The 18,186-nt window shown below is 47.5% G+C and overlaps 1 protein-coding gene across 2 annotated transcripts in view; it reads right to left on the bottom strand.

Moving 5' to 3' along the window:
* Window positions 1–18,186, bottom strand: part of eif4h (eukaryotic translation initiation factor 4h) — a 73,841-nt gene that overhangs the window by 2,401 nt on the left and 53,254 nt on the right. For both annotated transcript variants that reach the window (XM_068007953.1, XM_068007954.1), the window contains exon 5: window positions 6,814–6,969. In XM_068007953.1, coding sequence (XP_067864054.1) covers window positions 6,814–6,969 — 156 coding nt within the window. The remainder of the gene's footprint in view (window positions 1–6,813; window positions 6,970–18,186) is intronic.

Raw genomic sequence — 18,186 nt, 5'->3', positions numbered from 1 at the left:
CATCCCAAGGCACTTCACAGGAGCGTGATTAGACAAAATTTGACACCAAGCCAAAGAAGGAGATATTACAACTGGTAGCCAAAAGCTTGGTCAAAGAGGTGGGTTTTTAAAGAGTGTCTTAAAGGAGGAGAGAGAGGTAGAGAGGCGGAGGTTTAGAGAGGGAATTACAGAACTGCAGTCATGGTCATTGTATTTCTTCCCTAGTGTGTGTAGGCGGTCCCGTGAATGCACACACGATTTTTCCCTCCCCCTTCCATTTGTTCTGTTCCTTTCTAAAAGCTGTTCATCTGTAATTTCGTCCTATTCTGACAATACATTATCTCACCTGTTCTCATCACTGATGCTACCTGACCTAGCATTTTCTGTTTTTGTTTCAGATTTCTAGCATCCGCAGGTTTTTGCGTTTTGAAAGTTTACCCGTTTGTGTCCACTTCTACTTCAGTGAGGATGTCAAAGCTGTGCGGAGGGTTCTGAAGAGACTCACTAAGGTGATACCAGGGATAAGAGGCTTTAGTTATGAGGAGAGACTTGAGAAACTCAGGGCCCGATATTAGGAGGGAGGCGGGTTGGCAGCGTGGGTAACGGGCCCAGTGAAATCAGGGTGCTCCACTCACGATCGCAGCCTAATTGAATGTACTTACACGTGCTTCCGGGTTTCCCGTTCCAGACCTGCGCAGCGGGCGCACTGCGCACCCGCATCACAGGCTGTCAGCAGGAGGAGCCCTATTTAAAGGGGCAGTCCTCCAATGCTCCTCCTGCAGCAAAGAACTAAATTGGCAGCATGGAGCAGCCCAGAGGCAAGGCTGCTCCAAGGTTCTCAGACTCCTCACTCCAGGTGCTGCTCGATGGGATGAGGAGGAGGAGGAGGAGGGAAACGTTTTTCCCATCTGATGGGAGGAGGTGGCCTCCCTCTGCTACCAAGAAGGCCTGGCTCGAGGTGGCCGAGGAGGTCAGCAGCAGCAGCAATGTCTGCCGAACCTGGGTCCAGTGCAGGAAGCGCTTTAATGACCTAACCAGGTCAGCCAAAGTGAGTATACTTACGCATTCTCCCACACTCCGTCTTCCACATCACCTCCACCCCCACACAACTCCTTCTGCACTGCCACCACAACGCTCTCGCATCACTCCTCACATCTACTCAACCATCATCTTCACCTTGCCTGCACTTACTCACCGCCCCAGTTCCCATTCGAACACTACCACGCAACCCAATCCTCATACAATCTCATGGCTATGTCTCAAATGCACCCTCCAATGCATCTCCTTCACGGTCACCCCCATACACACCAATGCATGCAGTGGGTCACTATGCAACCATCACTCAATCATGCCTCTCTGTGTTTTGCCTTGATAGGAGAAGAGACGCCAGAATGCCCGGGAGAGGGCAAGGACCGGAGGGGGCCCACCACACCAGGTGGTCCTAACGGATGCAGAGCATCAGGCAATGGAACTAAGCCGCACGCTGGAGTGCCTGTCCGTGGCGGACAGCGAGACTAGGAGCAAACAAACGGCTGGTGAAAGAAATCTAACACTCAGCACTCATGATAGCGAATGATCTTAAGATCACTTGGCATCTGCAGCACCTCAACATATGTGCGCATGCTTAATATTGCTCTCTGTTCTCTTGCAGGGCCATCTGCGAGCGCCGTGACTGCAGAGGGCGATTCCTCTGAGGACCTGCCGGTCTCTGAGGGTGCTTCGTCACATCGGAGCCAGCCATCCACCAGCGCAGATACACACAACACGGTGGGTCCCCGTCCTCAGTTAGTTGGGCTTGCACATGGTTAGTCACCATGCACATGTGAGCACGAGCAGACCCTGATGGCAGAGGCAGCCGTGGAGAGTCCGCGTCGGTGGGGGCACTCTTCTCCAGCCTCTGCTCAGCTGGACCCAGATGCTGAACCCTGGGGGCCAGCCATGAAAAGGAGTCATCGAGGGACAGCAGCACATTGCCGAGGTACTGGAACAGTTGCCACGCGCACTCTCCACAATCGCGCAGTGGATGGGGGAGTCCAACTCCTGCATGAGTGGAATGGTGGCACTGGTACTGGAGGGGATCTCTGAGATACTGTCACAGGGACGTGAAGGCATCTCTGAGATAGTGTCGCGGGTAGGTGCGGGAATGTCTGTGATGGAGGAAAGGCTAGCCTCCATCGAGCTTCAAGCACGGCTCAACAATGAGTCCATTCAGGCCCTGACAACGGCCGTTTGGATTCAGGGTGAGCAACATTCTGCCGCCTTAAACAGGCTGACAGATACATTACAACTGGCCTTCCAAGGCTTCACATAAGTGCTTCAAACTGTCGTCCAGCAGGGTGGAAGGAGTGATGTGGGCCTGGGCCAGGAGAGGGATGATGATGAAAGGGGACATAGAAGTGCGGACGCCACTCAAAGCGCTTCCACGTCTCACCCATTGCCCCCCTCTCAACCAGTACCCGCAATGCTGCCTCCTGTCCAGGTGGCCAAGTCTGCCCCTGCACAGGTGCAGGTGGAGCAGTCTTTGGAGGGCACCGAAACCCAGAGGGCATCCGCGCAAAGCATCTCATCGGTCAGGGCATAGACAAGAGCAGGGGTAGCACCATGTAGGGGTTCCCGTAAACGTAAGGCTAAGGTTTTGTGTGCACAAAGGGGATGCACAAGGTTGTATGACAGAATGTTATGTTTTCATTTAGTTTTGTTTGTTTTGCCAAGCGCATTAAAATTTGTTATCACCACTACTGCCACGTCTTTGCAAATCTTGTCTGGTTTGTGCAATGATTCCCTTTCCTGAGGTGGAGATGCCGGTGATGGACTGGGGTTGACAATTGTAAACGATTTTACAACACCAAGTTATAGTCCAGCAATTTTATTTTAAATTCACAAGCTTTCGGAGGCTTCCTCCTTCGTCAGGTGAACGATGATTTCACATCGTTCACCTGACGAAGGAGGAAGCCTCCGAAAGCTTGTGAATTTAAAATAAAATTGCTGGACTATAACTTGGTGTTGTAAAATCGTTTACAATTCCCTTTCCTGAGGATCACCATGAAGACCCACACCTGATGCCACCCATTGTGTCACTGCAGAGTGGGTGCAGGTGTATTTGCAGGGCTCTTCTGTGCAGACGACTGAGAGACGCCGGTGATGTCCCCGGTGACAACCTGGAAGGATCCAGAGGAGAAGTTGTAGAGGGTAGTGGTGACTTCGACAGCGACAGGTAAGAAGATGGTGCTCAGGCCAGCTGGGAGCAGCTCAGCATCAAGGAGGCTGCAGATGTCCATGACCGCATGTCGAGTGACTCTGAGCCTCCGTGTGCACTGCTGCTCAGAGAGGTCCAGGAAGCTGAGCTTCGGTCTGTGGACCCTGTGGCGAGGGTAGTGCCCTCTGCGACGCATCTCTCTCTGCGGTTGCCCTCCCTCCTGCTGTGCAGGTAGATGTGTCACAGCGCTGTGTTGTGGAGCTCCACGTGTCAGAGGTGGACGGCGTGGCCGGCGAGGCTGGTGATGCTGCTTGTCCTCCGATGAGGTCATGACTGCAGCTATGGCGGCCCCCATCTGCAAGATGTACGTTTGAGGGGGTCCGCAAGGTAGGTAAATGTGTCTGCACACTGGATTTGAGCTTCCAAGTTTGTGAATTTTTGTGTTAGGAGGAGGGTGGTGGAGGCCAAACTTTGTCCAAAGTGACAGAGTGGCCTCCTGCAATGAGTGATGGTCTCCCCCCCCACCCCCCCCACCTGTCAAATGGACCATGGCAGCTCCCACAGGCTGGTGGCTGCAGCACGTCTGTTTCAACTGGGAGTGTTTCCCCCAGATTTAAGTGGGATCCCGCCGGCTTCAATTGCCGGTGGGAGTCCTGCATGCGGGGGCTGCGCGCGCATCTAAGAGCGTCATTGGGGAACCCGGAAGTGGGTGGGTTGGAGCCGGGCTCTGGACCCGCCCCGGGAATCCCGAATTTTAGCAAACCCCCCCCCGCCACGAACGCACCCGCTCAGACATCCGAAAATCGACCCCTAGGGCTCTCTTCACCAGAACAGAGAGGTTAAAAAGGTGGCCAAAGTGAGGTGTTTAGAATTATGAGGGGTTTTGATGAGGTAAATTGGAGAAAACTACTCATATTGGTCAGTGATCTGGTAGCTAGAAGGCATAAATTTAAGAACATCACCAAAAGAACGAAGGGAAAGGTTATGAGAATTTTTTTTACATAGAGGGTTGTTAGGACCTGGAATGCCCTGCCTGAAACAGTAGTGGAAGCAGGATTGACAACAGCTATTAAGAGGGATGTAAATAAAAATTTGAAAAATAAACATTTTAAAGGGTATGAGAAAGGGGCAGGGCAATGGGAACAAGTGGGTACCTTGGGCGTGGCCTCCTTCTGTGCATTTCCTACCTTTTTGGTTCTGATTTGTTAAGTTTTATGAATATGAGATTTCAGCCAATCAGGTGAAAATGTCACAGAAATTTGCATTTAGAAAAGTGTGACGTAAAAAATACATGGTAGATACATTAGCTTTCAAACATCACACAGTGGACATCACACTCAAAGTATCATACCTTGTTGCAAATGTAAAACAATCTTTTGAAAAAGAAAGCCTCTCATTGACCTGGAGCCTGAAACTTACTAGGAAAGAAAGAACTTTCATTTACATAACGCCTTTCCCAACCTCAGGATGTTCCAAAGCGTTTTACAGCCAATTATCTACTTTTTGAAGTGTAGCCACTGTTGTAATGTAGGGAAATGTGACAGCTTAATTTGCATACAGCAAGATCCCACAAACAGCAATGAGATAAATGACCAGATAATCTGTTTTAGTGATGTTGGTTGAGGGATAAATATTGGCCAGGACCCTGGGGAGAACTCTCCTGCTCTGCTTCAAAAACTACCATTGGATCTTTTGCATCCACCTGAGAGGGCTGATGGGGCCTCGGTTTAACATCTCATCCGAAAGACGGCACTCCCTCAGTACTGCACTGAATTGTCAGCCTAGATTACGTGCTCAAGTATCTGAGTGGGACTTAAACCCATGAACTTCTGAGTCAGAGGCGAGAAAGCTTACTAGTGAGCCATGGCTGACACTTGCAACTGCTCTTCGTTTGATCTCACAGTTTGTAAGGAGCTGCAATTATCTGAATTTGCCTACTTACAGAAGTGGCCTTAAAGGGGAATTACATAGAATATACAGCACAGGCCATTCGGCCCAACTGGTCTATATCAGTGTTTATACACCATTCCCATCCTGCTCCCCCTTCTCTCCCATGTATGCATCAAGCCTACCCCTAAATGCATCAATGCTATCTGCTTCAACCACTCCATGTGGCAGCGAGTTCCACATTCTCACCACTCTTTGTGTAAAAAGGCCAGGTTAGTAGCTAAACATCACAACTGTGCTTCAGATCCAGACATCATGGGAAATCCAGTAGTTTATTAAAGTTTTCAGTGGCACATGTTCCTCTTTATGGGAAAGCCACTGATTAGAATAGACCATGAGTATATAAGGTTAGAATCCTGTCTTTCAAAACACTTACTGAGACTCGAACTCTGCGTTTTGCTAAACCACAGGATATAACTTAAATCAGAGAACCACAATTAAAGGGCGGTTAGTCTATGGTTCACTTTATGTTTCATGAACAACAGTTAACAGTCAATCTCTGCCATCTCTGAGCAGATACACATTCTGAAATATTACCACATCATTTTTGGATAACTTTAAGTACAACTGAAATATTCAGTCAGCATAAACTAATTTCTACTGCTCCCTTCATTCTTAATTTTTCCATTTTGGTTTATTCACTCTTGATAACAGCAGCATTTCAATGAGCTGAATGTTAATCGGTTAATCTCTTCCATTCAATGGCCTTGCTGTCTCTTGTATATTGGCTGGGAGTGGATGCCATATTCCTCCCAGTTCTGATAAGTTCACTACATCTGTTGGACACCAACAGATCTTTGAAGGTCTGTGTACTGTTGAGGTGAGGCAAGGGGCCTGCATTCAAAACAGCAAATCTTTCTGGAAGGGATCCAAAAACAGTGTTTGGTAATAGGGTATGGTGCAGGGGAGCTTTGTTCCTTTTTAAGGATTTAAGTGAAAGGGCTGGATTCTCCACGGAGTTCTGGCAGGTGGATCTTCTGCCTGCCCCTCTGAATCCACCCCAAACCTGACCCATTTCCCTGGGTCGGGGGTTGTTTTGATAGGCACGGCAGGCTCCCGGTGGGACTCCTGCTACCAAGAGCTAGCACCAATGAGGAAAATCCTGGCGGTCCTGTAGTGCAGCACCACAAGAAGCAGCGGCAGAAGTCCCCCAAAGACAAAAACGGCAGATTCCTTTTTAGGCCTTGGTCAAGACTCAAAGTCCTAGCAGGTCAGGCTTTGGGGCAGAAGCGGAGGGAGAGAAGGCCTCTACTATGCCCTCTCCCTGCATTTAAACAATTTTGGGGCTTTCCCGCCACTGCCCCAAGCTTACTGCCACCTTCCACCATGCAGTCCCAGGGAGTGGTGGTAACTGGGGCGGACAGGAGGGAAATGGGCTGGGAGGTCGGGCTCTGCCCTTCCCCCACCCAGTGGCATTTACATGCAGTGGGCGGGAATGAGGCAGCCAGCGGTGGTCCTGGCGAGGGTGGGGGGAGGGAAATCTTGTCGGGGCCATGAGGTATGGCATCGCGGAAGGAAATCCAGACCACAATGTTTGGGAAGTAAAAAATTAATTTAAGCAATTGTTTGAAAATCAGACCTGCCATGGATTGTCCCAGTACTACTGAATGCTAAGTGAATAGGAAACTGAACATAAATATAAAATAAGGCATCAAATATAAGCAAATACAAATAAATTAATAATTCAGTACCTTCTGTTGGCTCTCTGAACTCCATAGAAGACCCACGAGGGAGTCCATCTCTAAATCGACCTCCTCCTCCTCGTCTGTCTCCAGGGCGACCACCTCTGGCCCTGCTTCCTCCAAACCCACCCATTGAACGGTCACTGTAGTCTTCATCTCTGAGACCTATTAAAGAGAAAATCCGAGAAATGGTTAAACCACTCAAATCAAAATAATTTTCAGACAAGAACTTAACAGCAATGCTGCAGCGGAGTCACCTATTCTGAGGTCCAGGATTGGCATTACAACATATTTAATAATATGTTAAACTACTATTTAACATAATAGTTGCACCCAATTATTACAACTTACTTGTCACTTGGATCTTTTTTCCCAAAGTCTCATTTTATGTGGAATGAGAAAAAGTCATTCAGCCCTACAAGCCTGCTTCTTCCAAGTGTTACAGACCCAAGCCTGCTCCTTCCAACAGACCACGTACAATTCAATGTTACAGACTCAAGCCTGCTCCTTCCAACAGACCGTGTACAGTTCATAATGTTACAGGTATTTACTCAGACTGGCAAAAGGTGGGAAGTGGTGTTCCACAGGGATTGGTGCTGGGACCACTGTTGTTCACCATTTATATAAATGATTTGGACTCAGGAATTGGAAGTACAATTTCAAAATTAGCGGACGACATGAAATTGCGGAGGGAGTATAGTTAATACTCCCGGGACTTGATGGTTTGACTTATAGGGAGAGGTTGGATAGGCTGAGACTTTTTTCCCTGGAGAGTAGGAGGTTTCGGGGGGATCTTATAGAAGTCTATAAAATAATGAGGGGCATAGATAAGGTAGATAGTCAAAATCTTTTCCCAAAGGTAGGGGAGTCTATAACGAGGGGGCATAGATTTAAGGTGAGAGGGGAGAGATACAAAAGGGTCCAGAGGGGCAATTTTTTCACTCAAAGGGTGGTGAGTGTCTGGAACGAGCTGCCAGAGGCAGTAGTAGAGGCGGGTACAATTTTGTCTTTTAAAAAGCATTTGGACAGTTACATGGGTAAGATGGGTATAGAGGGATATGGGCCAAGTGCAGGCAATTGGGACTAGCTTAGTGGTATAAACTGGGCGACATGGACATGTTGGGCCGAAGGGCCTGTTTCCATGTTGTAAACTTCTATGATTCTATAATACTGAGGAAGACTGCGACATAATAGAAGAAGACGCTAATAAATTTGCAGAATGGGCATTTAATTAGCAAATGAATTTCAATATAGATAAGTGTGAGGTGGTGCATTTTGGTAGGAAGAATAAGGAGGCCACATACTCCTTGGAAAATAAGAGTCTAAATGGGGTAGAGGAGCAAAGGGATCTACAGCTACAGATTCACAAATCACTAAAAGTAGCAACACAGGTTAATAAGGCCATAAAAAAAGCAAACAAAGCACTGGGGTTCATTTCTAGAGGAATAGAATTGAAAAGCAGAGAAGTTATGTTAAACTTATGGCAATATAAATTAAATGGTATAATTTTAAAGGGGATGCAGGAACTGAGAGACCTGGGGGTTCACAAACACAAATCTTTGAAGGTGGCAGGACAAGTTGAGAAGGCTGTTAAAAATTCATATTGGATCCTTGGCTTTATAAATAGAGGCATAGGGGTCGATTTTGCAATGGTGGCGGGTTGGCAGCGGGGGGTGAAGGTGCGTGTGGCAAACCTGCATGAACAAAACTTACCGTTTCCGACGCGATCGCATGTTGATTGCTGATGATTAACGTCCTCTCCGGGTTTTGCGCCCGGCAGCCAGCCTGATTGACAGGCTGGCTGCCGTCAAGAGCTGCAATGCAAGGGAAGGGGGGGGCGGAGAGAAAGAGAGAGCGAGACGTCATCCGGCGCTGGACTGGAAGATCGGGGGGGGGGAGAGGGGAAGATCGGGGGGAGAGGGGAAGATCGGGGGGGGAAAGGGGAAGATCGGGGGAGAGAGGGGAAGATGGGGGGAGGGGGAAGATCAGGGGAGGAGAGTGGAAGATCGGGAAGACATCGGGGGGGAGAGGTGAAGAGGGGGAGATCGGAGAGGGAGACATCGGACGTCGCTGCAGGGTGCAAAGGTAGGTTCATTTTGTGTTTTAACCTCCTTCTATGGTGTTTTATGTAATTCATTTAGTTTCTTTTTCCCTGATCCGGCCCTTCAACCAGGCGTGAATCAGAAGCGGTGGGCAAGCCGCCCAAGTAAGTTAAAAATCGTTACAATTACTTCATTTGTCACAGGCAAAGTGCCGTAAGTACCTCAGTGAGGTAGATTTGGCTCTTTAACTGTCTTCCCTCCGGTTTTAATTGCAGGCAGGACTTCCGTGTTTGGGTTGCCTGCGCGCACACAGGTGGGTCCCTGGGAAACTCGGAAGTTGGCGGGTTGGAGCCGGCTTCCGAACCCGAACGGGATTTCCGCGATTTTTGGAGCCCCCCCAGCCTTCGTGCCCCCAACACACCCGCAATTGCCCCCTAAAATTGAGCCCATAGAGTGCAAAAGCAAAGAAGTTATGTTAAACCTTTACAAATCACTGGTTAGGCCTCAGCTAGAGTATTGTGTTCAATTCTGGGCACCACACTTTAAAAAGGATGTCAAGGCCTTGAAGAGGGTGCAGAGGAGATGTACCAGAATGGTACCAGGGATGAGGGCCTTCAATTATGTGGAGAGACCAAAGAAGTTGGAATTGTTCTTCTTAGAGGAGGGAAAGTTAAGGGGACATTTAATAGAGGTGTTCAAAATTATGAAGGGTTTTGATAGGATAGGAAGAAACTGCTTCTACTAGCAGGAGGGGCGGTAACCAGAGGACATAGATTTAAGATAATTGGCAAAAAATCCAGCGGGGAAATGAGAAATTTTTTTATACAGCGACTTGTTATGATTTGGAATGCACTGCCTGAAAGAGTAGTGGAAGCAGATTCAATAGTAACTTTCAAAAGGGAATTGGATATATATTTGAAAAGAAAACACTTGCAGGGCTATGGGAAAGAGCAGGGGAGTGGGACTAATTTGATAGCTATTTCTCAGAGCCGGCACAGGCACGATGGGCTGAATGGCCTCCTTCTGCGCTGTATCATTCTTTGATTCTATGAATGGTAACAGTGAGTAGAACCTTTTAATAACACTAAGTACTGTAGCATATTTGGTAGAGAAGGAAAGATGCAAATTGATGTAATCGTTTCTTAAGATTCATTGGTGCCGCAAGGATTGGTGCTTGGGCCTCAGCTATTTACAATCTATAGTAATAACTTGGATGAAGGGACCAAATGTAATGTATCCAAGTTTGCTGACGATACAAAGCTAGGTGGGAAAGTAAGCTGTGAGGAGTACACAAAGAGTCTGCAAAGGGATATAGACAGGTTAAGTGAGTGGGCAAGAAGGTGGCAGATGGAGGGAAATGTGAGGTTATTCACTTTGGTAGAAGAATTGCAAAACAGAATATTTTTTAAATGATGAGAAACTATTAAATGTTGATGTTCAGAGAGATTTGGGTGTCCTCGTACAAGAGACACAAAAAGTTAGCATGCAGGTACAACAAGCAATTAGGAAGGCAAATGGCATATTGGCCTTTATTGCAAGGGGGTTGGAGCACAAAAGTAAGGAAGTCTTACTACAATTATATAGGGCTTTGGTGAGACCTCACCTGGAGTACTGTGTGCAGTTTTGGTCTCCTTATCTAAGGAAGGATATAACTGCCTTGGAGGCGGTGCAACGAAGGTTAACTACATTGATTCCTGGGATGAGAGGGTTGTCCTATGAGGAGAGATTGAGTAGAATGTGCCGATATTCTCTGGAGTTTAGAAGAATGAGAGGTGATCTCATTGAAACATATAAGATTCTGAGGGGGCTTAATAGAGTAGATGCTGAGAGGTTGTTTCCCCTGGTTGGAGAGTCTAGAACCAGGGGGCATAGTCTCAGGATAATGGGTCGGCCATTTAAGACTGAGACGAGGAGGAATTTCTTCACTCAGAGGGTTGTGAATCTTTGGAATTCTCCATCCCAGAGGGCTGTGGATGCTGAGTCGTTGAGTGTATTCAAGAATGAGATAGATAAATTTTTGGACTCTAGGGGAATCAAGGGATATGGGGATCGGGATGGAAAGTGGAGTTGAGGTCAAAGATCAGCCATGATCTTATTGAATGGCGGGGCAGGTGCGAAGGGCTGTATGGCCTACTCCTGCTCCTATTTCTTATGTTCGTATATTCTTACTATGTGTATATATAGAGAGAGGGATAGATAAGATGGTGGAATGGGGAAAAAAGTGACAGATGGAATTCATGGTCAATAAGTGTGAAGTGGTTTATTTTGGTTTAAAAAAAATACTTGAAAAGGAAAAATTTGCAGGGCTATGGGGAAAGAGCAGGGAGTAGATTAATTAGATAACTCTTTCAGTGGGTGGAATGGCCTCCTTCTGTGCTGTATGATTCTATGATAGAGAACCTTGGTTAGACCACACTTAAAGTACTACGCATAATTCTGATCTCCATAAAAGGATATAGAGGCGCTGGAGAAGATGCAAATAAGATTTACAAGGATGATACCAGAATTGAGAGGTTATAATTATCAGGAAAGACTGAACAGGCTGGGGTTCTTTTCTCTAGAAAAGAGAAGGATGAGGGGTGAACTAATAGAGGTCTTTAAAATTATGATGGGGATTGATAGGGTAGATGTAGAGAAAACGTTTCTGCTTATGGAGGAATCCAAAACTAGGAGTCATAAATATAAGATAGTCACTAATAAATCCAATAAAGAATTCAGGAGAAACTTCTTTACCCAGAGAGTGGTTAGAATGTGGAACTACTACAAGGAGTAGTTGAGGTGGATAGCGTAGATGCATTTAAGATGCTAAATAAGTACATGAGGGAGAAAGGAATAGAAGGATTTGTTGATAGGGTTAGATGAAGAGGAGCCGGAGGAGGCTCGTGTGGAGCATAAAAACCCATACACTAGTTGGGCCGAATGGCCTGTTTATGTGCTGTAAATTCTATGTAATTCCATGTAATACAGACTCAAGCCTGCTCCTTCCAACAGATCATATACAGGTCAGTGTTACAGACTTTCCCCATCTTGTTCAGAGTTGCATAATCACAAGTTAAAGTTCTAAGAAAAAAATCTCTAATGATCCCAAATGAGAATAAAACAAAAACTCCAGGAGATCGGTCTGACACTAAAACCACATTGTTCCATCCTGGTCAGTTATTTTCTACAGATGACATTCCCATGGTCCCAACAAACCTGGAACCACACTGAGCATCTATATGCATACTTATCTCCACACCCTTCAGTTCCATTGTTCAGCAGATTATTTAGTCAGTTCCTTCTGAAAGAGCTAGTCAACATATTATGCACCACTTTTTGATCCACATTGTCATTACTCTTTTGGGGGTGGGGTGATTGTCCGAATTTCCATGATCAGTTGAGGTTTACAAGTTTTATACTTGTGTCCTCCAGTCCTGCAATCATGGTTTAAATTAAATACATCCACATTATTCATGAATATCAGCATTTGAAAGATCTGCAGCACATTCCATTTCATTCTTCTTTCCTTCAGTGAGAACTAATTTAATTCTGTCACCATGTCCTCATAAGAGTTTCAAATCCCCCATATCACTCAGTCTCCTTTGAATCCTCTCCAATGGATCACTACAGGCCACATTAAGCCACATTCAAATCCTGCTGTTGCAGGGGCCCTTAGTTGAGGGGAGTCCCAATGCCAAGCTGCAGAAGTGTTATGTAGCTCTGGTTTATCTTTCCAAGCTTGCAAAGTTGCTGAATGTGCACTGACCAGCAGTTCGAGAGCCCAGGGAGCCAAGGACAGTCTTGTACATTATGCACACCAATCACTTATTCAAGGGCCCAGAAAGTGGAAGAATGTCTTTGCAGCATACTGATCGGCTGCTCTGGAGCCTGGGGAATGGAACCGTTCGGGGCCCAAAGAACAGAGACTATATTAAAAGTTATGCACACAGGTCAGTTATTTAAGGGCCTGGGGAACAGAGAAGCATCATTTCATGGGGTGTGGAGTTAGGAAAAATCACAAGAGGAAAAGGCAGCAGTTGGGAGCAACTGCTGGAATAACAGAGAGAACACCAGAAGTGAGAGAGTGTTAGAGAGAGAAACACAGAAAACAAGGAAAGATAGAGAGGCAGACACAGAAAGTGAGAGAGAGAATGGAGAGAGTAAAAGAAAAAGAGAAAGAAAAAGGCAGAGAGTAACCAAGGCACAGGGAGGCAGTAATGAAGAGAAGCAGAGAAATATGAGTAATAGAGAGAGAAAAAAAGGAGAGTTAATCGATAGAAAGGGGGATAGCAATAGGGACATGATAAAGGAATAACATAGAGCGACTCAAAGAGAAAAAGGGAAAGAGAGACACAGGTGGCATGATTTTAGCATGGCGGCAGGAAGTCAGTGGGTGCGTCGATTTGCACGTGGCGAACCTGTAAACAAAGTGAGCACGTTTAAATCTGCCGTCGTATCTCGATTGCAGTCAATTACCTTTGCTTCTGGGTTTTACGTCTCCAAGCTGCACAGCGGGCCTACTGCGCACCCGAATGATACGATTTGAAGCCCACTGCTTAATGGGCCAGTCCAAGAATGGATTTTGATGGAAAAAGAAGAAATGGAGCCCAAGAAATCAAAGGCTGCCCCTAGATTTAATGATGCCTCCCTGGACGTACTGCTGGCTGGAGTGAGATCCAGGAGGGAAGAAATGTTTCCAATGGATGGCAGGAAGAAACCTGGCTCTGTCCCTAAATATGCTTTGCTGGAGTTGGCAGAAGAGGTATGCAGCAGGAGCACAGTGCCTAGGCCTTGGATTCAGTGAAGGAAGTGGTTTAATGACCTAACCAGGTCAGGAAAAGTGAGAACATTTGCTGTTTCACCCACATCCTGTGTTGTGCAAGACTCCCCCCCCCTCCAAACTCGGTATTGGTATGTCTACCCCATCACATCACTCCTCACATCCCCTTAAATTTCAGTATCAACCATCCTTCACTTTCTATGCACTTCCTCACCACCCCTTCATTTATGCACCACCACTGCCACTCACCCCAATCCTGATGCAATGTGATACATCTGTCTGATGGCCACCCTCTGATGCATCTGTTTCATTGTCAGCCTCACCCAAAGCAATGCATCCATCGGGTGAATACGTCACCTTCAGTCACTCACAGGTCTGTTCTTTCGCTCCTTGTAGAAGAGAGCGCAAAATGCAAGGGAGTGGAGGAGGACTGGAGGTGGACCACCACAAATAGTCCAGCTGACAGATGCAGAGGAGGAGGACATGGAGATAAGCCGCACCATTGCATGACTATCTGTCGGAGATGGAGAGACTGGCAACCCGCAGATGGTTGGTGACAGAACTTTAACATCTTTCACACACATGATGAATTGATATTATCAATGATTGAATTGTTCCAGACCTCAGTATGGTCAGTGGAAAGATTGTCAATTTTCAGATGAATAATTAATATCGGCTTCTGTTGTCTTCCAGGGCCTTCATGCCTTCAAGAAGAAGGAACCTAGATGGAAGAAAGTGATTCCTCAGAGGATCTCATTCCTTCTGAGGGTGCAACGTCAAGGGGGTTGGAGTATAAGAGTAAGGGAGTCTTGCCGCAACTGTACAGGGCTTTGTGAGACCACACCTGGAGTACTGTGTACAGTTTTGGTCTCCTTACCTAAGGAAGGATATACATGCCTTAGAGGCGGTGCAACGAAGGTTCACCAAATTGATTCCTGGGATGAGAGGGTTGTCTTATGAGGAAAGATTGAGTAGAATGGGCCTATGGTCTCTGGAGTTTAGAAGAATGAGAGGTGATCTCATTGAAACATATAAGATTCTAAGAGGGCTTGACAAGGTAGATGCTGAGAGGCTGTTTCCCCTGGCTGGAGAGTCTAGAACCAAGGGACATAGTCTCAGGATAAGGGGTCGGACATTTAGGACTGAGATGAGGAGGAATTTCTTCACTCAGAGGGTCGTGAATTTTTGGAATTCTCTACCCCAGAGGACTGTGGATACTCAGTTGTTGAGTATATTCAAGACTGAGATCGATAGATTTTTGGACTCTTAAGGGAATCAAGGGATATGGGGATCGGGCGGGAAATTGGAATTGAGGTCAAAGATCACCCATGATCTTATTGAATGGCGGAGCAGGCTCAGGAGGCCGTATGGCCAACTCCTGCTCCTATTTCTTATGTTCTTATGAGATACAGGCATGCACCAGATACTGACACTTCGTGGGTCATGTTAGACAGTTAGTTGGGTTGTCACTTGGTGATTCACCACTCACAAGTGTGCATGAGCAGATACTGGTGGTAGGGGCAGCTGTGGAGAGTCCCCATCGGGGGGCACACTCCTCTCCAAGCTCTGCTCAGCTGGAGATAGATGCTGAGCCCTGGGGGCCATCGTTGAGAAGGAGAATGATAGCGGTACCGCAGCAGCTTTGCGAGGTACTGGAAAACGGGCCACGGAGAAGGTGGAGGAGTCCAACTCCATTGCTAGTGGATTGGTGGCGCAGGTAAGTGTGGGAATGTCTGTGATGGAGAGAATTGTAGCCTCCACTGAGCTTCAAGCACAGTTCTCAAATGAGGCCATGCAGGCCATGACAATGGCTGTAAGGACTCTGGATGCCAAAATGTCTGCCGAAACTTTAGCTGTGGCCTTACAACGCGGCACATCTCCTCACTAGCCTGCTGGCCAGCAGAGTGCTGCAAGTGATGTTGCGCTGGCCCGGGAGAGGGATGATGGTGAAAGGGAACATGGAAGTTGGAACTCCACTCAAAGTGCTCCCATGTCTCACCCGTTGCCCCCTCCTCAACCAATGCTGCCTCCTCTCCCAATGGCCAAGTCTGCCCCAGGTGGAGCAGTCTTTGGCGGGGCCTACAAAGGTTCCAAAACCCAGAGGTCGTAGGCCGAGAGCATCTCAGCAGTCAGGGCAGGTATCTGAGCAACCTGCCACTACCTCTACTGAGGCCACAGGGGATGCACCACGTAGAAACAGTAGAAAAAGAAAGGCTAAGCAATTGTAATTCACCAAGGGTATTTGACGAGCTGTCATGTTAATTTATATATTTTGTTTTTCTACGGCACATTAAATTTAATAATTATCACCACCACTGCCATACCTTGGCTGTTATTGAGTCCCTTTTGTGAATTCACCCTTTCATGTGTCTCATCATGAATGCCAAGACGTGATGCCACACATTCGGTTTGTGTGCAATGGATATATGTGTGGTTGAAGGACTGAATTGTGAAAAGGTGGGGGGGTGGGGGAGTTGGTGGTGGTGATTGTTCCAGGCGGCCTGAGTATTTCAAAGTCTTCAATTTGCATGTATCATTATGAGAACCTGTTAGAATTGAGGGAATCCCTGGCATCATGGGCAGCTATATGTGCCGCTGCTCTCGTGATGGGTTACCCATCTTCATTTTCCTCCCCCTCGTCGTCGAACTCATCCTCTTCCTCTTCTTCAACGTTGCTGCCAGATGAGGATGCTTCACGAGTGCATTCAATCTCCTCCACCTGTAATCCTCTCTGCTGAGCGATGTTGTGAAGGATACAGCACACGATGATTATTCTGCACACCCTCACTGGCGAGTACCGAAGGGCTCCCCCAGATCTATCCAGGCACCTGAAGTGCATTTTCAACATTCCTATGGCTTGCTCAATGACAGACCAGGTGATGATGTGGCTCTCGTTGTACCACTGCTGTGCCTCGCTGGTGGGGTCTCTCGCAGGTGTCATGAGCCACCTCCCACCTCTGCAGGGGGTATTCCTTGTCTCCAACGAGCCAGCCCTTAAGTCTGTCTTCAGTGTGGAAGAGGTCCGGGATGTTGGACTTGCGCAAAATGAATGAATCATTGCAGCTGCCAGGGAATCTGGCGCACAATGCCAGAAATCTCTTCCGGTGGTCACACACCAGCTATGCATTGATGGAGTGATATCCCTTTTGGTTTATGAACAGTCTTGGCTCATGAGGAGGTCCTTGGATTGCTCCATGTGTGCAATCAATTGTGCCCTGCATCCGTGGGAAGCCAGCCAGAGAGTTGAAACCCACTGCCCTCTCAGCCTGGCTGATGTCATCGCGGGGGAAGTTGACGTAGTCGAATGCTCTGGCAAACAAGCCATTCATCTCCTGTCATATACACTTACATGCAGAAGACTGAGACCGCATGGAGATGTCACCGATGGCACCCTGAAAGGATCCGGAGGTGAAAGAATTGAGGGCAGTGGTGACATTAACTGCGACGGGTAATGAGTGGCCACCAGATCCAACCGGGAGCAGCTCTTCATGAAAGAGCCTGCAGATATCTGCGACCACCTGCTGACTCAATCTCAGCCTGCGTAGGCACTGTTCCTTAGAGAGGTCCAGGAAGCTCAGCCTCTGCCTGTAGACCCTCTCAAGTGGGTAGTGCCTCCTTTGACCTCGGCCCCTCTGTTGGTCCCCTCTCTGCTCTTCTCCAGGGCCTTGTTGCGCACCTGTCTTGTGCAACGGCAGATCCCAGAACTGCACGACGTGCCTGCCACGGATGGTGATGTGCCCCCTCCTCGGATGAATTGTGGAACAGATCCATTGCGTCCCCCCCATCCTGATCTTATCTGTTTCAGGGGCTCCAGAATGTAGGTAAATATGTCTGAACACAAGAATTCTCACTCTCAACAAAGAAATCTCAGTCTAAACACAAAGAACTCCGAGCCAAACGTTTGTCTGAGAGAACTGAGTGCCCAGCTGCAATACCTCAATATTGAGATGTGTCAATCACTGGTTTAAAGGGCCAAATGAGCTTCAGATACAACTCACCTCCGTTTCAATGGCAGGTTTCAGAAGCCATGGGAGACATGTTCAGGAGAAGTTAAATCCGTTTCTGTTGCAGAATCCACAAAAAGTTAAGTACCTAACTACCTGCATTGGCCCTTTAAATATTGGCCTGCTGGCTTTAAGTGGGGACGGGACTTCTGGGTTCCTGTTGTGCGCGCATCCTAATGTGCCTGGGTTAAATCCAGAAGTGGGTGCGTTGGAGCCAGGATGCGGTCCAGCTCCAAAAACAAGTTATTTTTACTGGCCACACTCCCCCAACCCACCCGTTCTTGGGGATTAAAATCACCCCCTGGGAGTGAGAACACCAGAAAGGAATGAAGAGAGAAAAGGAGATAATAAAAGAGACACTGGACTGAATGACAGACAAATAAAGAGACAAGGGGCTCAATTTAAAAAGTGAAAAACGGGTAGGTTGGGGGCAGGAGGGCATTGAAAAGTTCCAGCATTTCAGACCCGCCCCCAACCCGCCCATTTCTGGTTTTCACCGGGGCGGGCGACCAACCCACTTTCAGCATGCTTTGGGCCTCCATTTATCTGCACTTCCCGATTTCAAACCCGGGGGGCC

The sequence above is a fragment of the Heptranchias perlo genome, chromosome 28, assembly GCF_035084215.1.
Source record: "Heptranchias perlo isolate sHepPer1 chromosome 28, sHepPer1.hap1, whole genome shotgun sequence".
Classification (NCBI taxonomy): domain Eukaryota; kingdom Metazoa; phylum Chordata; class Chondrichthyes; order Hexanchiformes; family Hexanchidae; genus Heptranchias; species Heptranchias perlo.
This window is presented reverse-complemented; position numbering and strand designations above follow the sequence as displayed.